Source organism: Pelobates fuscus, chromosome 2, assembly GCF_036172605.1.
Source record: "Pelobates fuscus isolate aPelFus1 chromosome 2, aPelFus1.pri, whole genome shotgun sequence".
Classification (NCBI taxonomy): Eukaryota; Metazoa; Chordata; class Amphibia; order Anura; family Pelobatidae; genus Pelobates; species Pelobates fuscus.
Window position 1 is genome coordinate 188,329,662 of NC_086318.1, and position 26,053 is coordinate 188,355,714.

Consider the following 26,053-nt stretch of genomic DNA (forward strand, 5'->3'; position numbering starts at 1 on the left):
AAAACATATACAGTGCAGGCTTTCAATTCCATGATTGGACATAAAAGGATCTACATTTGTAAGCATGCAAAATATTAGATAATCTGTAAATACACAAACCATAGTTGTAGCGGACCCCAGGTAACCTGACCGATTACCTCTGCCATTGCCTTCCTTCAGCCGCTCAAGAACCACTTTAGAATATAAAGAGACCTATTTCCCCCCAGTAACTGGATGACACACAGCTCTAGAGGTACAACACTGACAATGCTTTTTTGGTACAGGCTTAATTTATACACAGAGCCCCAGAGGGGGTCTCCATACTATCCAGTACAAATTCCTCAGTCCCAGGTTGGAGGGAGATGGTTTATACATAACCATCTCCTGCTCTGGGAGATACCAACAGCACAACATTTATAGACAATAGGACACATTACATACATGGGGGGAAACTTAGGGGCTCTGCGCCCCGGGAAGGAAAAGGGGTACACACATAAAACATACATCCCTTCATAGCCCCGGTCCCAACTAGGATCCCTGCAAATAGCAGGACTATCGGATGTACAGAGCCCAAGAAATCATTGTCCAAAGTCTGGGCTCGAGGCTCTGTACATCTGCACAATTAGTTCCACGGGATTGCTTGGTTTAGACGGCCGGTCAATTCAAATTTCGCACCTAAACCAATGACCAATCAGGGGAAAAGCCCGAAAACAATTCGAGACAATCGGCGCTCAGGGAGGAAGTGTTTCTCTGCTCAATCGGGAGAGAGGGCGCGAAACCCAGTTTGAATGGGTGCTCCTTCTATTGATCGGCACGGACTTCCAGGCGGCCAGAGGGAGTCAGCAGCTGTGAACCGACTCACAGCTCCAGGGGTCCCGCTGGGGTACGGGTATCTCTCCGGTGGATACCTCCACTTAGGTAGCACCGGAGAGAGCACTCTCTGAGCAGCTACGAGTCTGGCCTCGCAGCTCCTGGGTAGGGAGAAGTAGTGATTATGGCTCTTTTAGGAGCCGGTAGGGCGATCCTGGACATGAGGACCTGAAACCGTGCGGGCATGTCAGTTCAGGATACGAATACTCCCCCTGGCTGGCGTTCAGCTATACGAACTGGCAGCCACTCAGGGAAGCACTCCGTAGTGATTTTTCTTGCGGTTTTGGAACGTTCTAAATGGGTGGTCCTTGTTCGGGAGCCGAACAAGGTTGTTTCGTATGAACACCCCCGAATGGGGAACAGGGCACAACACACGAAATGGATAGAAATACATTGGAGAAACACAGAGAAAAAACACAACACAAGCGGTGGGCATTGTACTCCGTGATGGCGGTCCGTCACAATAGTTCGACTACATTTTTACCTCCATCAGCTTCTTGTACAAGTTGTTCCTAGTTAGGATATTATTTGGTTTATTAAATGCACTTTTTAATCCACTGTCTGCATAATTTATAAAAAATGTGACGGGTAGTGAAGGTCACTCTGGTGTTTGTTAACCACACTGATTGTGGGCACATTCATGATGAGTGCTAAGATTGTCACAAATCAATCACACACAAAAAAAAAAAAAAATATCGTGGCTCTCAAATATGCAAAACAAATCCTGACGCTGACTGCAAAGAGATCTGAACAGTTTTTAAAAGCTTGCAAAGAACGTGATTGAGTTCAGAGTGAATCGAATAGCAGTGAATTCTAAGTAGAAACAGAGTTATTTATGTTATGTATCCCTAATCCCTAACGACTCTCACTCAAAGAAATCAACAGTGAAACTTCGTACTTATAACAGCTCTATCTCCTCTTCCCAGCAGTGTCCAAGAGTGTCTCCAATTAAAAAAAAAAAAAAATTAACCTTGGGTCAATGAGTTATACAGTGGCCACGTGGGCTCCAAGTCTCCGCCCTTATTCATGGAGAAAAAGACTTGGTGTTTAAATACAATCAATCATTCCTTCCCAATACCTCCAGCCTCCTTAAATAAATAAAAATGAACCCTTTCAAGCTAATCAACATAGTTAAAACTTTGAAACTCCTCCTTACTTCCTCCTACTCAGTATAAATTCAGGTACTGGCACAATATCCCCAGAAAATACACAAGTCATGGTTACGGCAAAAAACAGTAATTTTACTTACCGTAAATTCCTTTTTTCTTAGTATAGTGGCAGTACTTACAAGTGGGATGTTCCTCATGGTTCTGGACAAGAAGCTCCCCCTTCTTAGGTTATTTAAATGCTGTGCTCCGCCTGCTGCCTCCATATAATCTGCAAGCCAGAGTCTCATACCAGTAATACAAAATAACCAAACGGAGACTGAATAATGCAAAGTAATTTAATCCATATGAAAGAGGAGGGAAAACCAGTACTGCCACTATACTAAGAAAAAAGGAATTTACGGTAAGTAAAATTACTGTTTTTCCCTTCGTATAGTGGCAGTACTTACAAGTGGGATATAGCAAGATCCCTGCACAAAAAAAAGGGTGGGAACTCAGCAGGCCACAGCTTGTAGCACCTTACGCCCAAAAGCAGCTTCAGATGATGAGAATACGTCCAGCCTATAATGCTTGATAAAGGCATGTAAGGAAGACCAAGTAGCAGCTTTGCAGATGTCTGCAGGCGAGGCGGCTGCTTTTTCAGCCCAGGAGCTCGCCATAGCCCCTTGTGGAATGAGCCATTAACAGGAATCTAAGGGGAATCCCCTTGGATTGATAAACCAACCTGATTGTATTTGTCAGCCATCTGGCCAAAGAGGGACCCGAGACAGCACAACCCATTTTAGTGCCTTGAAAGTATACAAATAGATGATCAGAGGATCTAAACCCCTGAGTCTTCTGAAGATAGATCTTCAGGGATCTTCTAACATCTAGGAGATGCCATTTCTTTCCAGATCCGATGTAGGAGATTGACAAAAAGCCGGGAGGACAATAGGTTGGTTAATAGCAGCACTTGAGATAACCTTAGGCAAAAAAGAAGGCTTGGTGTGCAGGACCACTTTGTCTTGATGGAAAATGGTGAATTCCGGAGAGGAAGAGAGAGCTCGGATCTCACCTACTCTTCTAGCAGAGGTGATAGCCACCAGGAAAGCCGTCTTGAAGGTAAGCAGGTTGATAGGAACCTCCAGTAATGGTTCAAACGGTGGTTCACAAAGGGCTTGAAGCACCAGAGACAGATTCCAGGTAGGGAAAGGTACTAACTTGGGAGGCCTCTTCAGCCTTATGGACTTAAGAAATCTTCGTATAAGCAGGTTTGAGGCAATGTCATGAACCAGGAAGTGACAGAGCTGAAATCTGGCCTTTGAGCGTAGATATCCCTAGGCCGGCTTCAAACCCGTCTTGCAAAAAAGGAAAGAATTTCCGGGATAGAGGCTTTGGCAGGATCCGAACCTCGAAGTGAACACCAGGTTCTGAACTTCATCCAAACCCTGAAATAGATTTTCGAAGTGGACAAGCGGACAGAAGACAGAAAAACTTCACATAAAAGGTCAGAAAGACCATGACCTTGAAGGATCATCCTTGCAGCAACCATACCGTCAGGTGAAACATCTCCAGGGTTTCTACGGGAAGAGTCACATTCTCTAATATGTGAGAAGAGACTGGGAGATGCCAACATGAGATGGTCATGTTTTCCACTTCTGAAAACCAACTTCTGCTAGGCCAGAAGGGCAGGACTGCCAAAATTCTTGCCTTCTCCCATCTTATTTTCTGAACAATCCGTGGTATAAGAGCGATAGGAGGGAAAACATAAGCCATGTCGAAGTTCCAAGGGATCGAGAGACCGTCTAGGACATCTGGGTAATCTCCTGTGTGGAGAGAAGCAAATCTTTGTACTTTTCTGTTTCTCCTTGTGGCCAACAAGTCTATCTCTGGCTTGCCGAAACGTGAAACCCGCTCCAAGAAAACTTTGATAGCACCCAGTCTGCCTGAGACCAATGGCTTCTGCTGAGGTCGTCTGCAATAATGTTTAGAGACCCTCTGATATGGGTAGCTGATATTGCGAGAAGATTCGTTTGGGCCCAAGACATTATGCGGTAGCAGAGATCTTGTAGAGCTTTCACCTTTGTGCCTCCTTGGTGATTCAAATAAGCCACTGTAGTGGCGTTGTCCGCCTGAATCCTCACTGTCTGATTGGTGATGACTGAACTGAAGGAAACCAGTGCCTTCCAAATTGCTTTTAATTCCCTGAAATTTGAGGAAGCGCATGCCTCTTCTCTGTTCCAAAGACCTTGATGGAACTGAGAACCTAGATGGGCGCCCCAACCCGTCCTGGAGGCATCTGTGGTTATCGTAATCCACTGTTTCTGTGCAAACGATAGGCCCTTTGAGATGTTGCTTCTGTCTTTCCACCAGTTCAGTTGTCTTTTCACCCCTTCGGATAGGTGGAAGGCAGAGTCTAGATCTTCCTGTTTTCGTGTCCATTGGGAAAGAATGTCCCATTGTAATGGTTTTGATTCCGCCTTTGCCCAGGCTACTGCCAGGATTGCAGAAGTGAGGAGGCCTAGTAACCTCATAGTATCCCTGATTGAGCTTAGGTTTTTTTGCAGCTTTGATATAGCTTTTAACCCCTTAAGGACACATGACGTGTGTGACACGTCATGATTCCCTTTTATTCCAGAAGTTTGGTCCTTAAGGGGTTAAAATCCTCATTTGTTTCTCAATTGGTAGAAAAAGAGAGAGGGACTGTGATTCTACCCGAAGACCAAAGAATTCTAGACTCAGTGACGGAGTCAACTTGGATTTTTCCAGGTTCAGGATCCAACCGTGATCTTTCAAAACCTTCATCGCAATCTTGAGATGAAGTTTTAGCAGTTGTCTTGATTGGGCTTTCAGGAACCAATCGTCCAGGTATGGAACAATCGAGATACCTTTCAGACGTAAAACTGCTGCAATGGGTGCCAGGATCTTTGTAAAAACTCGAGGAGCTGAGGACAGGCCAAAGGGAAGAGCCTTGAATTGCAAATGGAGAATCCTTCGCTTTCTTGTTAGAACCGCAAATCTGAGAAATTTCCGGGAAGATTCTGAAACCGGTACATGGAGATAAGCATCTTTTAAATCTAACTTTGCCATGTAATCTCCCTTTTGTAAAATGTGCGTTACAGACAGAATACTTTCCATACAGAACTTCTGGTACGGTATGCAGGTGTTTACTTGTTTCAGGTCTAGGATCGGCCGAAAGGATCCATCTGGTTTTTGAACCAGGAAAAGGCGTGAGTAAACTCCCTGAAATTCCCAACGTTTGGGTACCTTCTCTACCACATCTTTTCTTAAAAGAAGAAGAGCTTCTGTTAGGAGTGCCTCTGTTTTTACCCTTGAAGGATAGCTTGACAGTAGGAAGGTTGGACGTGGTCTTGACGGAAACTTTATTCTGTAACCTTCTGAAACGGTTCTTGTAATCCACCCATTTGAAGGACTCTTTTTCCATTCGTGGGCGAAGAACCAAAGGTGTCCTCCCACTCTTTTGGCGTCAAAACTTCCTCTTTTTGTCTTGCCTGTTGGATTCCTGTCTAGACCACTGGCTGTTGTTTCCACCATGTTTTTGAAACCTGTGAAACCGCCCTTGGTAACGAAAGGACCGCTGACCCTTGTACTGAAATCTTTTATATCCCTGGTTCTTGATTCCAGAGGTAGGGCTTTCTTTGTTTCCGACATCTGTCTAATAATGTCTTCCAATGGAGTACCAAAAAGTTTGTTCCTCTCAAAGGGTAATTCACATAAGGCTGCCTTAGACGCTGAATCAGCTGTCCATTTTCGTAGCCAAAGCGCTCTTCTGGCTACTGACGACAACCCTATAATTCTTGATGATAAACGAAGAAACTCATCAGAGGTATTGAAAGGAAATCATTGGATAGTTTCAGTAGGAACATGAGATGGGAAGGATATGTATCGGATTTTCCCATAAGGGAATCTTCCAGGGCTTGTCGCCAAACGCTCTGAGCTCTGAGAACCGCTGAACCTGCAATTTCAGCTCTGCACTGATATCCTGCGGCCTGGAATATTCTTCTACATGAAGTTTCGGCTCGTTTGTCCATTGGGTCTTTAAGTCCTGAGAATTCGTCAATGGGTATAGTGGTTTTCTTTGACAGCTGGGCAATCTGAACATCCACTTTAGGAAGATCTTCCCATTTTTCATCAGACTGTAGCTTGAACAGCAGTTTAAAATGCTTTGAAATAAACGCACGTCTTTCAGGATTCTTCCATTCTCTATGAAGGAGATCCAAGATCTTGGTAGGTTCAGTTTCTTGTACAGCCATCGTCACTTCTTTAATACATTTCTTAAGCTCTTCTGGTGGAAAGCCCTCCTCCACACTTGAAGCCAGGCTGGAAATATCCGAAGGTGAAGACAAAGAGCATTCTCCTGAAGAGACGTCAGACACAGAAGAAGATCTATTCCTCCTACGTTTTGGAGGCAGTTTCTCTTGAATAGCTGGTTCTCTTTTCACAGCATCTTTAAAAGATTCAAATGTCTGGGACAAATTTTCCAGAAACCAGCCCAGGAAGGATGCCATAGCAGTCTGCTAGGCTTTTTCTAGCAATTCCATTGAGCACTGATTTCATTTCTTTTTGCGACATCCGTCAGGTAGCGGTACCGCACATTCCAGACAACATAAGTGCTTAGATTTGCTTGTGGCTTTTTTCGGAACAGATGCTGACATCTTGTCTTTGTCTTATCTGGAGATATAGGACTGGACATATCTGTGGAAAAAACACCAGAATAAAATAATTCTAGGAGCATGCATAATGAAAGGTGAAAAGGGAGAGTTTAAAAAGAGTTAAATCTCACCTCAAATCACCTAAGATCCGTGTAGGAGGGCTGGTGACACGAAGAACCAGGACTGTACACCCACCCTTGGGGTCAGGAAGGTTCTGCACAGCTTCATGAGTCCAAATTTTGAATTTGGCGCCAAACACCGTTTTGCGCATGCTTAGTAGCGCGATTCTGTGTTAGGTGGAACGCAACGCCTCCGGGGCGTGCGTTCCACCGCTGTGCGCATGCATAACGAGCAATGATGGAGGATGCCCGGGAACTTCACAGAAAATGCCACAAATAGCAAGTATCCGGTCGCGTTCCGTAACGCGAAACCGGAAGTATTATTGCCGCTCAGTTCCCGTCCGGGGAGCTATCGGGCACTCATCTCCTGGTCAGCAACCTGTGCTGACTGCACCAATTCTCCACCTGCACTGTGGGGAACCTGTCCGTCCCATTGCCGGGACAAGAAGAACTGGTATGAGACTCTGGCTTGCAGATTATATGGAGGCAGCAGGCGGAGCACAGCAATTAAATAACCTAAGAAGGGGGAGCTTCTTGTCCAGAACCATAAGGAACATCCCACTTGTAAGTACTGCTACTATACGAAGGGAAAATATTCTTTATTAAATATGTAGTCAAATCTGTACTGCCTCTAATAGTAGTGAATAGAAGGAACTTAAATGCATATTAGGGGCAGTCCAGACAATGGAGATAAACAAGCAACCAATTAGGTGGGTCATTTCTTCATTCACTCAAGGTACAAAATGTAGCAGATTTTGTCAGAACATAAACCGCAAATTTCAACCTCCAATAAGGTAAAGATTGATAAACACCTCATTGGAGTTTGAAACGTTGTGGTTTAAGTTCTAACTTTCCAAATACATCTGCTACATTTTGTACCCTGAGTACCTGGATCACATTGCTTTTTACATTTATGTATGGGGTTTGCCAGCCTCAGGTCCAGCTGTGCACCTGGTTTAATTTACTAGAAGAGTATAGATTCCTCCCTTCCTGGTTACAACTTAGTTCTTCAATTAACGACTGCATTCAACACCTTACAAGCAGTCGGAAGATATTACGCCCAAAACTGGAGTTGATAACTTGGAGAGATCTTTTGACATCCAGAGAATGAAAGTGTAGCTCTTTGTCAGTCTGAGGACTTTGGCAAAAAGTATGAAGAGTAATCTCCTGATTAAAACTTAATGGTAGAATAAACTTTATGATGAAAAGATGGATGGAGTCTAAACACTTTTTTTAAATAAAGAAAGATAGGGAGGATGAACAAGTTCCTCTTTGTTCAAATAATCCAGTTGTGGAATTGTCTAATCTGATCATGTTTGTTTAGAAGACTTTTCGAATGATCTTTACAACCCGGGGGTCTCCTGTGGTGTGTTCCCATAAATTGTAGAAGTATAGCAGTCTTCCTCCTACTGGTCTGACATCAGAACTTTCTCTCTTTAGTTTTAGGAGGGCACTTGGGTTTGTTGTTAGCTCTTTATTAATAGTACGGTCTGTTATCGTTTCTAGAAATAAATCTCTGAAATAATTTCCTATTCCATCTCTCTTTATTTCCATGTCTTAAGGTAGTCTTTTTTCTTTCAGACATTTGTTTCAGGAGGTCATCGAACTAAGACTCAAAAAGGCATTCCTGCCCAAAGGAGAGCTTGCAGAATCTGCTGTCCAATTGCATAACCATATTGGCCTTCTGGCAGCGGCAGAAAGGCACATGGTTTTGGCTGCAACTTCAGGGCTTCATCGAGCTGCAACCACCGAGAAAATAAAACCTTCTTAATAATGATTCTGCTCTTTTGTCCATCGCATTTTCAAATCTGCTATTTATTCCATGTAGTTTACGTCGTGTTTTTTGTTATTTGTTTTTTAGAACAACCACCTTGAGATAGTCTATCTTTAACTTATCATTCTCATGCAGGTTTACATATAGTTTTAAAATGCTTAGTGATGAACACTTTTTCTTGGACAGATTTTGTCACTCAAGACACGGACGTTTTGAAATTTAAATGGAAAGGAAAGGCTTTCAGCTTTTTGTGCCCGTGTGCTTCATTCTGATCTTCCAAAAGAGAAGAAACATCCTTTACAAGTTTATGTAGATTGTCTTCCTGAAAAGAGCATTCTTATTCAGAAGAAACTACAGAATCTAGCCACCTAGCCTCCTATGATTAAATTAAAAAATGTTTGGCTCAAAACGGCAGAGATCAGATTGCACATATGTTAGCTCTCCGCTTTCACTTGGTGGACGCAACACATTAAACCATTCGAGCAGAACGTCAGCAAGCCCTCTTGCCCCTTCCGGTTCACAGCACAGACTGATGCAGAAATGATAATGCAGGCACCAGGTATGCATTCCATGGCTACATTGAGTAAAGAGAGAGGCCCAAGAAAGGAGTCCTGCTTCCTACGATGAAAAGAGCCCCCACAAGCTATAGCGGTTTCATCATGTCAGGAACTAAAACAAACGTGCAGAGCCTCCCTGCACCATAACAATTTCATTCTAATGAAGTAGTTATAGTACCCACAGGTTCCCTATAGTGTCCCTTTAAGGTGTATAGAAGTGTGACCTTTTGATGATGGGGAATTAAGACACGTGCTTTAAAAAGAAAACAACAGGGGCGGGGCCGGGACCTGAAGCTGAGCAGAAGCCATAACTGTGGGCTCCCACCTTGACAATTTACAATCTGCAAATATCCTGGAAAATACCCGACATCCGAACCTCAGCACACTGGAACTGTGATCAGGTCCACACACCGAACCGGCAGATGCCTTTCTGGTACACTCCGAAGTCTGGAAGCACAAAACGCAGGCCTAAGGCCTACCAAGCGCCGAGCATCCACGGCCTCGAGCAGATACTCGGCGGCACCTACACACAAGGTGATTCCGACCCAGAAAACGACTACTACCCATACCTACAGGAGGCTCCTGAACCTATGGGGAAACGCACACAGAAAACCCACACGGGTTCCTCCACGGCACAAGACATTGGCACCTTGTTACAGCGGCAGGCGCAGCCCAAGATTACCGCCACTGCCCAGACGCCGTCCCACTCCTCAACCCAAACAGACCTGGCACTCACAATGCCGGTAACAAACGCAACACCGGGAGACACTAATTTTGCAACCAAGCAAGATCTCCAAAACTGGGTAAATGACATACAAAAAACGCTGGCTGTGGATGTGGGGCGCCTGAAAACTGACATGCACAATGTCACAGAGTGCGTCCAAATGACAGAAAAAGACATCTCGGATCTCCAAACCTGCATGGCAAACATGCAAAACGCCATGCAACAACTACAAGCCTCGCAGCAAAACCTAACGCTGCAACTGTCTACCCAGGAAGACCGGGCCAGGCGAAACCACATAAAAGTCCGGGGCATACCCGCAGATATCCAGGCCGACGAACTGCCGCACTACATTCGCAGACCCCTAACCACCATCCTGCCGCCGGCAGTAAAACGGAATTTTGGGCTGGACAGCATATACAGACTCCCGGTGACCTCCAGGTCACCTAATACACCCACTAGGGATGTCATACTGCGATGCGCCTCCACCAGCGATAAAACCCAAATCCTGGCTGCAACCAGAGGTAAAAAAAACCTTACGTTTAAAACGGCCCAGTTGTCGTTCTACCAGGACTTAACCCGGGCCACGCTACAATGGCGCAGGACACCGTCGCAACTCACAAGTCACCTACGCTCCCTCGGGGTGTCATATCGATGGGGACCACAAAGATCCTTGCTAGTGCCCCACAACGATATCACCCACAAGATAACATCGGATGGAGAGGCACCCGCGCTTCTGGCGAAACTCGGACTACCAGACCTACCTGCCAACTTACCACGAGAGTCCCAGCATGGGATGGGAGATCCAGCCACCAGCATGCCGTTCACCCCACGAGAAAAGACGCCACCAAGCTCACAACCCTGACAACAGCAGACGGCACGACCACAGAGGCCAATGCTACCGGGCCGAAGTTGCTAACATACAAAGACAGTGCACTTGCAAACCTTTCAGCACACTGTTTTAGCCATCGACATGGACCTTGGGACTTATTGTTTTGAGTTATTTTTCTGTTTAAATGTTATGCCTGAAATTGCTGTTTTGACAGGTACAGGGCGGGAAATACAGCCACGCCACCGCGGCTCCAGGCCCGCAGACTGAGCCGACACACCGACACTCTACCCCCGCTGCCCCCCTTGGTTAGGGGTAACACACCAACAAAGACCACCCCTCACCACAACGGGTCTCACTACCTACTTAAGGTAGAACACCCTGCGCTACACACAAAACTAGAGATAATCTTTAGCCCTACTTGCTCTCACACTAACGCTACATGACCATAACTAGATATGTAGGGAATACACGAATCCAAACGTAACCACCTGCGACCGCCACACCCTGACAAAAATAGTGCAGACCCTCGATTCCTAAGCTACCTAACATGCACTTCAATAGTTGACCTTCATGCTCTGTTGACTCATCAGCATAATAGGCAACGATAGATGGTCGGACTAGCTAGTCTATGTTTAATGGCATGAATATGCTGCACTGGAACCGAGGCGTCTCACCTAAGCCTGTATAGTTTATGTTAACCGTTGTAAGTCTTCAAAGCTACTCAATATGTCTAACCTACTGCAGCTACCTACTCTATTGAATTTACTGTAGTGGACATCTCTACCTAGCCTGCTTCCTTTTATAAAAATTGTGCTGTTAATGACTGCCATGCAAATGTCAATTCCCTGTTGTTTCCATGGCTTGTATCAGCTGTTGTGGCGTTACACGCATGTATGTAACCGTAAGCACTACAAAAATAAAGAATTTAAAAAAAAAAAAAGAAAAGAAAACAACAGTGATCTAGCATATTATTATATGCATTTTTCTTACACACAAAATTAACACAAAATATAAACTACATTTGAATCTGTGGCAACAATAACTGCTTTCCTATGGTCCTAGACTGTAGCCAAACATTTACACACTTTGGAGAAAATATAAAAACAGGATGTTTGATGCAATTAGACAGGTTTTTTGAGTAGGGCTTTGACAATCATAATAAATAGGTACAATGTACACACACACACATTTATATTTATGCAACTAAAATGTAAAATGTAGACGGATTTCTAAACAAATGTGTTGTAGACACATTTCTGAGAATATTATTGCTCTGGATCATAGTTATACACCTGACATACCAACCATATGGAGCTCCTAGAAAAGAGGGAAACAAGGATTTGGGCCTGAAATAGGGGCTGCCCCTCTTAAATAGAAACACTTGGTAGGTACATATCCAGTGCAACATTTTGATATAGAAGCATATATCGTCAAACCAAATAGCACATGTTTAATGCCACAGATATAATTTAGCAGAATAAAGATTCTCATACTTTTACTTGTACGCAGTAGAGACTGGCGGCCAGCTCCCAGAAGAGTCAGTACTCCAGGGACACTTTGAGGAAGCTCTTTTTCGAGAAGAGGTCCTACCCTTTGACATATTTGCAATAAATGGTCTGGTGCCAAGTGTCGGTAATATTTTACCTGTGAAAGGCAGAGAGAAAAAAATAATTTAATTTATTGAATATACATATTTTTCATCTCAATGGTCATATTTCTCCATCCAGGACATATACAATCTGTTTGAAAATAAAATGGTTTAAATTGGCTGTGCATTTCAATTGCTTCATGTTGCTAAATTAACAGATTACAGGCCAGATATTTTCTGGATACTTTTTTTTTTATACTCCTTAAAGCCAACCTAAACCTGGCTTATCACAGCCAAACTTTTGTTCTCATCTAATTTAATTTGTTACTAAAGAAAGCACGTCCATCTTAAGGATAAATATCCATCAGAGATCTAGATACCACCTGTATGTAGAAGTGGATATGAATGTTTTTGCCTACACATTTTTGCTATTTCACCGGTTAGAATAGAATGGCTGCAAGTGATATAACCAAGCTCCAAGTAGACAGAGAATCAATGCATACAGCAAGTAGAACTTCAAAATGGATAACATTAAAATATATAACTAAAACTTGAAAATTGGAATAACTCCTGCCTGCCCATCCCTCTCCCCACACCAGCCAAGATCTAACAGAAAAAACACACCTAAAAACCTGAGTCAATGCACATTTCTCCCTGTAGCCCAATTCATAATTTGTTAGGTTACTCCACCTCACTACAAAAGGCATGACAGTAGGAGAACATGGGGTGGCTGGAGACCTACAACCATTGAAAGTTAGTCACCAGCATGCTGTGTGTGCTGATGATAGAGAGATTATATGCACAGAATTCAAACTAATAACCCATAACTCTCATTCTACACATATTTACTCCAAGTAGAAGGACAATTTGAAATCACTGAAGTGGTCATAGAAAATTCTTCAACCAGGTAGATACTTTTCCTACCCTGATATTAGCACTTAAAATCTGAAATAACAAAAAGAAAATTCCTTTACGTGGTGTGCTAGAGAGAGACCTCTAATTTTGGATAACCCATAAAAAACTTGCAATACCAATACAAGTCCAATAAACCAGAAGGCATTTCAGACAAAAGAAGGTCCCTCACGAATATATGTAACACCAAAAAACAATTAAATAAATGCTTTCCTAAATAGATTTGAAGATGTTGGACATCCTCATGCAAAGCGTGAAGACATCCAGCGTTGTTTCAGAGAGTTTAAGGAACACTATAGTATTAGGAATACAAAGTTGCATTCTAACACTATAATGTCCCTTTTCATCCATGTAAAGAGTTAAAAAAAAAAAATTAAACACTTACCTGATGTCAGCGGAGATATCCCTTGGCGCTGTGTTGGGCTCCTCCTCCAACTTCACTTCAGGGTTAAGGTAATAGTGACATTGCACTCAGACCACTTAAATGAGATGAAGTGGTCTAGGAGTCTATAGTGTCCATTTAAATAAAGGAATTTCACACATTCTCAAAGTTTCTGGATAAAGATTATGGTCAGGAAGATTTCTTTCAATCATGTGCACAGGAATTTAAACCTTAGCCATTAAGACATACTGTATTATAATCATTAATATGTACAAAGCAGTCAAAAATGTACTTATTGTTTCTTTTCTTAAATAAATGTTGCCACAACATTACTGCAAGAAAGGCATGACTCACATCTCAAGGAAGAAATAAGTCTATGCTTTCACTTTCAGTCTCCCAGTGTTTTGCAGTCACACAGCTCAGAACACTGCCTCCTACTAAGAAGTAATGATGGATACACAGCAGGAATTGCTATTTATGTGGATTACTGCAACCAATTTATTTAAACTGCAAACCACTGTCTTCAGGCCACTACTAGAACCATTATTATACAAATGAATTTTTTTTATTTATGTATAAGAAACGGATTTCCTCACCTTTCCTGGGTGGTATATATATTCCTCATTCTCGGGTCCTCTACCAGAGGCCTGGGATTCTTAGCGTTCTGCTCAGTATCTTAGCTGTTCCTAGAAATATACTCTTCTGGTCCGCGATCTCCGATGTCCCACCTGGAAACTGTTGAAGTCACAGCCCCGAGTGCTCCTATTACAACTGGGACTACTACTGCCTTCACTTTCCACATCCTTTCTAGCTGATCTTTCAGTCCTTGGTATTTGTCTATCTCATCATGTTCATTCTTCCTTAACCCCTTAAGGACCAAACTTCTGGAATAAAAGGGAATCATGACATGTCACACATGTCATGTGTCCTTAAGGGGTTAAAGCATCACTCCAGACCCCGAAAAAACTTTAGCTTGCAAAAAACTTTATGTGTTAAGAGTGTGTCTTCTTTTTAATTTTGTAAAAAGTGCAGATTTCAATAGAAATTTACACATTTATAAATTAACCTGGCTACACCCCCTTGGCTATCAAGCAGGCAATAGGTAATGTTACTTCCTGGTTTCATTGGTTCAATGCAGCGGACCTCAGAAGGCAGCAATTGCCCAGAGCACCTTACCAAGACTTCTGGTTGAGCTATATTGGAAAGTCTGTAATTGGATACCCACAGAACGTTTGGGCGGGGTTAGAAGGGGAAAGCTTGCAAAATCAGCAGACAAGAAAACTGCAGTTTTTGCAAGCTGTTTTTAGATATATCCCCAATGAACGAATACATCATTAAATGCATGCAAGTTTTCATTTAGGGTATATCTACTAAACGGTGATTTGTATTTATTTTGTTTTTAGGCAGTGGTGTGTCCCTTTAAGTTATAGTCACTAGGAGGAACACACACACACACAATCCTTAAAATACATTATTCATTTCCACAGTAAATGATGTGTGCCATCTGTACAGATGAGCCTGGAAGCCATTATATGTGTAGATGTGTTTGAATTTTGAAAAATGCCTCATTTCCAAACACACAGACCAAAAGGCCTCCCTCTCCCTGAGGGAATGCTTGGTGACTTCAGTAATGTCATCTCCTTGAAGTGGTTGAAAGTGGAAGTTCAGTCATTCGCAAAAAATGACTGCACACAGCACACAGCTCATAGGTCAGGATGTGGCCACTATTTCTGGCCCCAGCTGAATTATTATACCATGGGTCAGGAAGGGGTTAAGTGTGCTAACAGAGTGCCACACAGTTATAATACAAAGTAACTTTACCTAGGTAAAAGGTACTTTTTAATATTGGAAGCGGTATTCCTTCCACCATTGCTACACATGAAAAGCATTAAATTGGCCCAGAAGTTACCTACTATAGAGGATCTCCTGACCGCTGTGGTAATGAGAATGTCTCACAGTTAGATTAGCTATAAGTAATTTTATTTATTTTAAACTCCCCCACCCAACCAAATCTAAACACACCACTGAACACTCCAGCATGAACTATAAATGTATTTCTACTGCTGGAATGTTCCTTCAACCCCTTAAGGACACATGACATGTGTGACATGTCATGATTCCCTTTTATTCCAGAAGTTTGGTCCTTAAGGGGTTAAAGGGCTATTCTAACTATGACCACTTTTGCTTTTAGAAGTAATCATGGTGGTAGGAGTCTATTTGTGTTTAACAGTCACACAAAAGACCTCTGGATCAATTGGGGTACAGAAGTCATACAGTCTCAAAGGTAACGCAACCAATCTAGCGAATTTCAATGTGAAAGTACTGAAACTAAAAGTCTTATGTTTGGCTCTGTAACTTTTGGAAACACCATAAAACCTGTACATGAGGGCTACTGTTATACTCCGGAGACTTCGTTGAACACAAATATTGTTTCAAAACTGTAACACGTATCACAACAATTATATTGTCAATGTAACTGCCATTTGGGTGAAAAAAAATTCAAAAAACTTCACTTTCACTGATGATATCATCGATGATATCGTTGTAATACATTTTACTGTTTTGAACGGTTTAACAGTTTTGTGAGTTAACACTTTTTTTGTATTTATTTGGGTATGGGCACACACTGTACAACATTATCATTGCACTGTAATGTTCAACAGGCAAGAAAATGAGGAATATGGGTATGGGAATTTAGACAAGAGCAGAAGCTGAAAATGAACATAGTTATTGAGAAAGTAGCTATGATGCAGTACCACCTCACAATAGTCCTCTATCATCTCTTACCAGATGACTGGCAATAGTGAACCATGGGGAAAAAAATGTTAATAAAAATTGGAGTTTCTTTCTCTGCCATATAACCAAGAGGGCAATAAAATAAAAAATAAACTGTAAAAATTGAACTATAAATACTTGCTCTCAGCAGGGTAGGGTCATAGTCACGGACGGTTGGCTGTGGTGATAGGTCAGCTGTTCGGTTCGGCAAAATGTCTTCCCCAGAGTCACTTTATGTCAAATTCCCTTTCTGCCAAACAGCAGATTCTTTTTGAGGTGTAATTGGTGGAATTAGTTTCTTCAGAAAAGCCTCCTGATCGCTGAGGAGGACTGGGTTAGTACTCCATCTCTGTGAAGGACCAGGATAGAGCCGTCCGCTCTCCATCTGTACTTGATTGCATGATCTTTTCACTTGGCAGTTGGGGCCAGCTATCACCTCTGTGCTAAAACAGCAAATGGGAGGTCCCCACAGAGCAGCCCTCGAAATGTATGGTTTCCAGCTCTCTGTAGCACGCCATGATGGAGGAATAGACTACAATATCTTTGATGATGACTATAACAGGGGACCCCGGTTGGAGCTGCAGCTCCTTTCCCTACACAGAATGCTGAGAGCAACACAGAAGGGTCCGCATCTCCTTTTAAGTCCATAGAGGCAATTAGCTTTTGTATGGATGGCAGCAGTGCCTCCCCGATGATCTCTTCAGAAATTCCAAGTATGCAGATGTTTCTACATCTGTGGTGAGTTTCCAATGAAGTCAGTGTTCAATGAAACCTTTGGACCTGTCGGGACAATCAGTCCACCTGGTCCTTGGTGCCTTGTATCTGCTAGTCCCTTGCACTCTCTGATTTCCACTGCTGTGATTTTTTGGCGAATGATATTCAGTTCTTTCTGGGTGTACATGAGGTTGGCCTTTAAGACCTCATATCCAGCAACAGCTTTTTGATATCACCCTTTGTAGAGGGAGAAGAGTCATAGTCAGAGTCTCTCTTGATAGACCACCCTGGATCGGGGTGAGGTGAGTGACTCCTCGTCTCCCTGCAACTCCTATCTCATTTTGGGAGTCTCTGTGGGCCTCTCGAAGGAGAGTCTTTCATCAGGCAATCTAGGGCTCTGTGTGGTGAGGCTTTTTATTCTTTCACCCTATTATGTCATTAAGGGGGTGATGTCGATTATCCTCCCCGTGAGTGGTCTTTTAATGTTGCAAACTTTTGTTTTGTGTGTGCCTTCAATTCAGTTTTTCTAGCATAAGTCTGGAGACAGAGTAGCCTCCATGTGGTGCTGCTGATAGGTAATTTCTCCAGTGCTGTGAGGGGCACACTGAAAGGTTGTGTGTGTGTGTTTTTAACCAATACTTGTCACTCTTTGTGGAGGAAGTTGTTCCATAATGCCTTGGGTGCACATTGTCTGACAGGGAGAAACTATGTAAGGAGATCAGCGCTTGGAATTTTGTCCAGCAGTACAATAGGTGTGTGTGTGTGTGTCTTGTGCATTTGCCACTTTAAGGGTGAACTAATTTACATAATTTGTCATTTAAAATAACAAGGAATATAGTGCAACTTTTTTGGTTAAAATAATTACAGAAGTATTGGTGCCTGTTCAAGAATTGTATTTATTTAATATAGCTGAACACAGTTGTGTTTATTTTTTAAAAACCTTGCAGTGGCCCTAATTCACTGCAAGATAGTATTATGGGACTTAGATTTAATTTATATCATGAGTGAAAATGTGACTGATCCTATTTAAAATGTCCTTGGGCTAGCCCAGGAATGAGAATTACCCCTATGATGGCATGCCATTTGCAAAAGTAGACAACCCAAGGTATTGCAAACGGGGTATGTCCAGTCTTTTTTAGTAGCCACTTAGTCACAACAACAGGTCAAAATTGGCGTTCAAGTTAGTTTGTCAAGGGTTTTTTTTCCCCACACAAATATTAACGCTAACTTTGGCCACTCTGGCCAATCTGCACTTTTCAAGAGTGGAAAATAAAAAAGAAAACCCCAAAAAATTAACCCACATATTCTTCATTCATTAAGCACTGCAGCAAGCCAATGTGATTTAAGGACACCTGTCACCATAACATTGGTTTTGTTTTACATTTAATGTAAAAAAAATAAAAATAAAAAAAATCCCCAAATAAGCATATGTAAAAAAAAAAATTGTTAAAAAAAAATGGAGTTTTTTTACATATACTAAAGGTATATAAAGGTAGGAGTTTTTTCTCTTTCAACATATATTTCATACATTTATATATGTATATGATATAGGGGGGAGGGGGGTGTGTGTGTGTGTGTGTGTGTAATTAAAGGCACACACAAAACAACAGTTTGCAACATTAAAAGAACACTCACGGGGAGAGGGGAGGACATCACCCCCTAGATGACATTATGGGGAGCAAGAATAAGAGGCCTCCCCACACAGATGACCATTTACTTTATTAATTTATTTCAATATTGTAAGACTTGTTTTGAAAATACCAAATTGATCATTTAAACATTAAAGGAACACTATAGTGCAAGGAAAACAAACATGTTTTCCTGGCACTATAGGGTTAATAGATCCCTCCCCTACCTCTGAGCCCCCCTCCCGCTGGGCTTAAAACCCCTTCAGCCACTTACCTTAATCCAGTGCCAGGCTCCCTCTGTGCTGGTGACCTCTCCTCTCCCTGCCGATGTCAGCTCCGAATGCGCATTCAAACCGCCCATAGGAAAGCATTAATCAATGCTTTCCTATGGACGTCCAGCATAAGTTTAATGTGATTTCCGCATTGAGGATTGTGGAAGCGGCCTCTAGTGGCGGTCAGAGAGACAGCCACTAGAGCAAGCATGTCAAACTCAAAGGCTAGCAAGGGCCAAATAAACAAGGTTTAAGTTTATGTGGGCCGCAAAGAAACAAAAATTAAAATTTTCATAGAAACGTAGGTTTATTTTGAAAAGTACAGTATTTAAAAAAAAAAAAAAAAAAAACAGCGACCCCCTCTACTAAATCCCAGTCCCCCCTCATCTACTAAACTCCTGCCTCTGTTCTCACTCACACACACACTGACATACACACAGAATCACTCCAACACACACTAACTGACAAACAGGTTCCCTCAGACACACACAGACAGCCATCCATATATTATATATTATATTATATATATACACACACACACACACACACACACACACACACACACACACTCCCCCCCTCCCCCCCCCCAACACTTTTTTTAAATTATTATTTTAATTTAAATTCTTACCTGGTGTCTAGTAGGGTTGCTGGGCAGGTGTACATTCAGGCAGGCAGGTGGGAGCATTGATTTTGAGCTCTCCCTGCTCAGCTCCCTCACGCGCCGCAGAGTAATGCCGGGAGCCAGAATGTGGCGTCATCACTGCGGGAAGCTGATCAGGGAGAGCTTACACTCAGCGCTCCCTCGCGGCCTGGGGGCCGCAAACATATTAAATGTGGACCGCGCGTTTGACATCTATGCACAAGAGGCTGGATTACCCCTCAAATGTAAAAATTGCAGTTTCTCTGAAACTGCTGTTTTCAGCTGCAGGGTTAAAACTAGTGGGACCTGGCACCCAGACAACTTCATTGAGCTGAAGTGATCTGGGTGCCTATAGCGGTCCTTTAAATCAAAATCACCCTTACTTGTGTTAAAAAAAAAAAACAGAAACAAACAAAACCAAAAAATCTATGTAGTAGCATTTTCTCAAAACAAGTAAAATTGTAAGAATGACAAGTGGTAAAGAAAAAAAAGACTTCGGGTACAAGAGGATGTCAATCAATGCACAACCTGCTGTCTTTAAAATAGTTCTCTATTCATCTATTGCATATTCCAAGGCACTGCAGGGCATGAATACTGGTGAATGTGCTCTGTCACAGATACAAAGAATACATAAACTCATATGACAGGTACCCTGAAGAAACAAACATTCATTCAACTGAAGTATAGAGGGAAATAAATAAGACATAAGATATGCAGATAAATTAAAATACAAAAAAAATAGAGCCCTGAGATAGATAGATAGATAGATAGATACACTACTTAGGATGGCTCTGTTTGTATTTTCCTTTATCTGCATATCTATGTGGAGAGGCAGAGGGAGGAAAGAGAGAGGGAAATATTGTAGCAGTCTTAGTTCAGTGATGCAGATGTAAAAAAACAAACAGATAAAATTAGTATCTTGTAATACCTTTTTTTATTGGACTAACAGAATTTTGTAATGGAGCTAAAACGTCGACATTTTAATGGATCATGTAAATAAAAGCTAAGTTTGATATTTTGTAATACTAAGTCTCTGAGGTGCAGATTTTCCTTGTTTTTTTGTACAATTTAGCCAAACCTTTGCAGTAACATACCAGGAAATGTGTGACTTATGTGGGAAAAGAAAGTCTTACGGCTTGACTGGGGTGTGCAGATCTGTGTCTAACAATGTATGCAATATATTTATATATGCCAAACAGGATTATTCAGTAAAAGGAAACAAAAAAAATGGGGTGTGCTTTAAAGTGAAAAAAAAAAACACCTTAGTGAAAAGCTCCTAAAGAATAAAAAGAAAAATACTAGTGTGTACCATTTACAATCATACATATATTTAGTGGTAAAACCCTCTGTTTAATAAAATGTGCAAATGTAAAAGTATATATGGAAATACTACAAAACACTTTTTTTATTTTTTTTTACCCCTTAAGGACTGGGGCAGTTGTACAAGTTGTAATCAAAACAAAACCTTGAATTTGCGCTATATGTCTGTTTTGGCGTAATTCACATCTTTCATATTATATGCACCCACACTTATATCATTTTGTACAGGAGAAATAGGGCTTTCATGTCACAACATAATTTAATATGATTATAAATTATAAAAATTGAGAAATTAAGAAATGTTATTTTTTTAAGTTCTGCATGGACTTTTAACTGTGAATGTCACAATACTGTTAGCTGTTACTGCAATAAAGTACACATATTTGTATTCAGCAATGCCTCACGAGTAAAACAATAGCCCCAATGTCCAGGTTTTATGGTGTTTTGGAAAATTACAGGGTCATATATAGCACATTACATTTTTCATTTTATACACATTGAAATTTGTCAGACTGGTTATGTTGCCTTTGAGAGCATATGGTAGCCCAGGAACAAAAACGACCCACATGATGGCATACCATTTGCAAAAGTAGACAACCTAAGGTATTGCAAATGGGATATGTCCTGTCTTTTGTAGTAGCCACTCAGTCACAAACACTAGTAAAAAAGGCAAAAAAACTAAATTGAACGCTAATTTTGCCCAGCGTTTGTGACTAAGTAGCTTCTAAAAAAGACTGGACATACCCCATTTGCAATACCCTGGGTTGTCTACTTTTGCAAATGGTATGCCAACATGTGGGTAACTCATTCCTGGACTACCATACGGTCTCAAATGTAACATAAGCAAATTTCAACGTGAAAAAAAAATGAAATTCAAGCCTTATGTTTGACTCAGTAACTTTTGAAAACACCATAAAACCTGTACATGGGGGGGTACTGTTATACTCGGGATACTTCGCTGAACACAAATATTAGTGTTTAAAAATAGTAAAACTTTTCACAACAATTATATCATCAGTGAAAGTACAGTTTGTGTGCGAGAAATGCAAAAAAACTGCAATTTTAATAACGGTATCATGATTGTGATATGTTTTACTGTTTTTAAACACAATATTTGTGTTCAGCTGAGTCTCCCGAGTAAAACAGTACCCCCCCATGTACAGTTTTTATGGTGTCCTAGAAATATAGGGCTAGCGAGCCAAATTCTCTGGACTTTCTGCTCGAGTTGTCGTGCAGGTCCCTCAGATTGTAATTAATAAAATTACTTCATTTTGTAAAAATATTACTAATATATAGATATATATATATATATCGTCATTCTAAGTGTATTTTAAATATATATAGATATAGAGCTCAGGCAGGCCCCCTGCAGGCACTGCATAAGCCAGCTATTCCGGCCATGTGATCGCGAGGACCCCAGGATCTCAGACGCCGGCGTGGGATCGGCGGGCACCCGGTAAGTGCCCTGGACGGCGGGGATGTTCTATGCCGTCCACCGGTGTTTAGGACCGCCCAAAAAGGACGAAACAATATGCAACGGGTGAGGACATCCAGTGTTGTTAGAGGAGGAAACACCTCCAGTGACCCTCTGGTAGAAAGCCACTAGCATTGCAATGTAAACAATTGCAGTTTCTCTGAAACTACAATATTTTACATTTCAGCATTAGGAAGGACAGGGATATTGCACCCAAACAACTTCAATGAGATAAAGTGGTCTAGATGTCTATAGTGTCTATAAGCTTTATTTTAATATTTTAGGATAAGCTTTTCAAATAATTTCACACTTTGAAAAATATTTTTATATATTGATATATTTTATATACGATCACCCTCTCCCCCCAAAATATATATTAAAAAACACATTAAAAAGGGCCTGACCGTCAAGATGGCCGGACGTGCTTCCTAACACTTGGGGACCTAAAACAGGCTTGAACCTCCAATTACTGCCCCAATAGGGGACCCAAGGGACCGGAGCAGAACCGGGATACAAGTGTGTACACGGGGATACTCGAATCTTACTGATAAACGGAGAGATCCGGCGAACCAACCATGTGCCCTAGAGCGCCTCGTGGCTTGGCGTCTGGGGGAGGCGGCCGATCCCCCAGCGAGGTGGACACACAGTCATACTTAGAACCCGCAGCACCCCCTTCTGGACTGGTGGGGGGATATCCAAGTCCCTGCTGGGGAAAGTCACCTACTCCCCTCAGCAGGAAGCTTTGCAGCAGCGGTGACATGTTAAAGCAGACTCCAGAGTCCTCCGCAGCATTGGGAGGACCCAGAGTGTCTCGCACCATGCGCCACTGAACGGGCCGACTGACAAAACTAGATGCGATATTTGCAGCATTTTGGTGCAAACTGTCCCACTGTATAAAACAACACGCAACGCATGGCAGTCAGGGCGCACGGAACCAGAGCCAACATACCACACCCAAAAAGTTTACTAAGCCAGCTTCAACCTAATCGATCTACCAAAGCCCCCCATCTGCTGAACCTGAGATACAAACAGCCGCCGAGACTGTAGACGCTTCCTTCGGGCTGAGGGCCCAAAAGGTACTTCATACCACACACCGTTCATACACCCAAGGGTGACTCCAAGCTCCGGTAAACCTGAAGGCTCACGGTCCTATTGCATGTAGTAGGGGGACTCATGGATACAGGGCAGTGGCCCTCATCACAGCATGAGCTTGAAGAACTGCAAGAATACGGCACCTGATCCCACAACAGGTAACCCGTCATAACCATCAAAGCCTCTTGTTGAGTCCCGAAGTGGAAAGACAGGGCACTATGATTACCACAGAAAAGGACTCTTCCCCCAAAGCCTCCATGCAGTGTGGGCTGACAGACCCTAAAGGACACAATGCTACTTAGCACCACAGTGTTAGATCACTCTTTGCCTGCACCAACTACTCGAAGTTAGTACCCAGTGGTACATATAAGTTGTATAACATGCTTTCCAATCGTTTCTAACATTCTTCATCTGTTTCTCCTCTGACTATCTCTCATGTTTATAAAATCATAAAATTGTGCTGGACCAATCTATTACCCCATATGCAATATGTGATGCCATGCCTGAGGAATGCCGTTGGGGTACCTCAAGCCTGTTTGTATTAATCTTAAGCACCGCAAAAAAATAAAAAAAATAAACACACTTAAAAGTTTATCCAGAAATATTAAATTGATGATTAAGTCAGCAATGTTTTTACTCGTCTGGCCTAAAATTTGAAATTCAATTTGAATTTCCACGTTAGTAAATAACCGACAGTGTTTCTATTTCTCCTCTTCATTTGCAATGTCTTTTGCCAAATATTTAATATATAAAATTTGAAATATAATGGAGCAGCTAAAGAAGAAAAGCAAAAAAACAAAAACAAAACACTGTTAAACATTATAGGTGATATTATTCAACAATTTAAATTCCAGAGAAGTTGCAGTTCCGATCTACATACATTTTAAAGGGTTATATTTGCATGATCATCATATCGACAATGCCTGAGGTAACATTTGTTTTTCAATTAAAGGAATACTCCAGGACATGGGTAATGTGTACATGTTATTAAAAAAAAATTAAATTACTAGAAGGTTTTAAAAACACACATATAGCTTCATGTATTTTTATGAATTAAGATTCTCACGACTACACAAAGTATTTCATTACATTTGATGGAAAAAGTTCTCACAGTGCAGTCTGGTGTGGGATGAAAAGTTTCCTTCTATAAATGAAGATGTTCGATAAATCTTGACAGAAAACCACAGCTACAAATAAGCAGGGCCGGACTGGCCCACCGGGATACCGGGAAATTTTCCCGCCTCCTGGATGGAATCCCCACCTCCTGAAGGGAAGCTCCACCTCCTTGACAGAATCTCCGCCCACACGCACATTGCTGACCTCTCTGGGAGGAAGAGGCCACAAAATAGTAACTTACCTACCAGTGCTAGATAAGCTTCAGCCATGACAGTGATTGCGTGTGTGCGCCTGCGCCTGAGAGAGCATGTGCGTGTCTGCTAGTGAGTAACAGTGTGTATGTGTGTGTCTGCTAGTGTGTGAGCTTGTATGTGTGTGTGCCCGCTAGTGTGTGCCCGCTAGTGTGTGAACTTGTATGTGTGTGTGCCCACTAGTGTGTGAACTTGTATGTGTGTGTCAGTGAGTCTGTAGTGAGCATGTGTATGTCAGTGGGCTTGTCTGTTGGAAGCATGTGTGTGCGTCAGTGATCTTATCTGTAGTGAACGTGTGTGTGTCAGTGAGCTGGTCTGTAGAGAGCTTATCTGTAGTGAGCTTGTGTTTTTATGTCAATGAGTTTTCTCCATCTCCGAGTCCTGCCACTAAGGTCAGAGATCTGGGAGTCATTCTCGATTCCAGGTTGACACTGAAGCCTCAGATTAATCAGGTGGTAAGCTCTTGCCACTACCACCTGAAGCTTCTGAGGTCTATTTTCAGATTCATTGCCCCCTCCGATCAAATCTCGGTGGTCAACGCCATCATCAGTAGCCGATTGGACTACTGCAATGCTCTGTACATTGGACTGCCCCAGAACATCATACACAAGCTACAGTTGATACAGAACGCAGCTGCAAGGCTACTTACGGGTGTGGCCCGTAATGACCATATCACTCCATCATTAAGAGCCTTGCACTGGTTGCCCGTTCGTGAACGGGTTCTGTTTAAAAATGGTTGTTTGGTATATAAGGCAGTCCATGGTATGGGACCAGACTATCTGAAGGATAAATTCACACGCTATACTCCCAGTCGATCCTTGAGATCGGCTGATTTAGCCTTATTGAAGATTCCAAATTTTAAAAAGAAAAAGTGCGGAGGGAGAACGAGTGATGTTCAGGGAGCGCAATTTTGGAACTCCCTGCCTCTGACATTAAGACTTGAGAATGATCTACTGAAGTTTCGCCGGAGCTTAAAAACAGTTTTATTTGCTCAGGCGTATGGGATGACATGAAACTTTTAACCTGGTTCAAATGCATGTGATTAGAATGCTGTTGTTTGCTGGATATTGTTTTGTCTGTTTTATTGCTGGTATGCGCATCGAGACCCTATGGGTAATAAGACTGCGTTTCTTAAGAATTTTTAATAAATAAATAAATAAATGTATAGGATTGTCTGTCTGTGAGCCTGAGCATCAATGAACTTGTGTCAGGGAGATCGTCTGTGTCTCTATGTGGGTATGCTTAATGTATAATTAAAATGTTTTACTCTGAATGGACC

At 42.1% G+C, this 26,053-nt stretch overlaps 1 protein-coding gene across 4 annotated transcripts in view; it reads right to left on the reverse strand.

Moving 5' to 3' along the window:
- Positions 1–26,053, reverse strand: part of PHIP (pleckstrin homology domain interacting protein) — a 112,732-nt gene that overhangs the window by 77,102 nt on the left and 9,577 nt on the right. For all 4 annotated transcript variants that reach the window (XM_063443018.1, XM_063443017.1, XM_063443015.1 and 1 more), the window contains exon 5: positions 12,104–12,254. In XM_063443018.1, the coding sequence (XP_063299088.1) occupies positions 12,104–12,254 (151 nt within the window). The remainder of the gene's footprint in view (positions 1–12,103; positions 12,255–26,053) is intronic.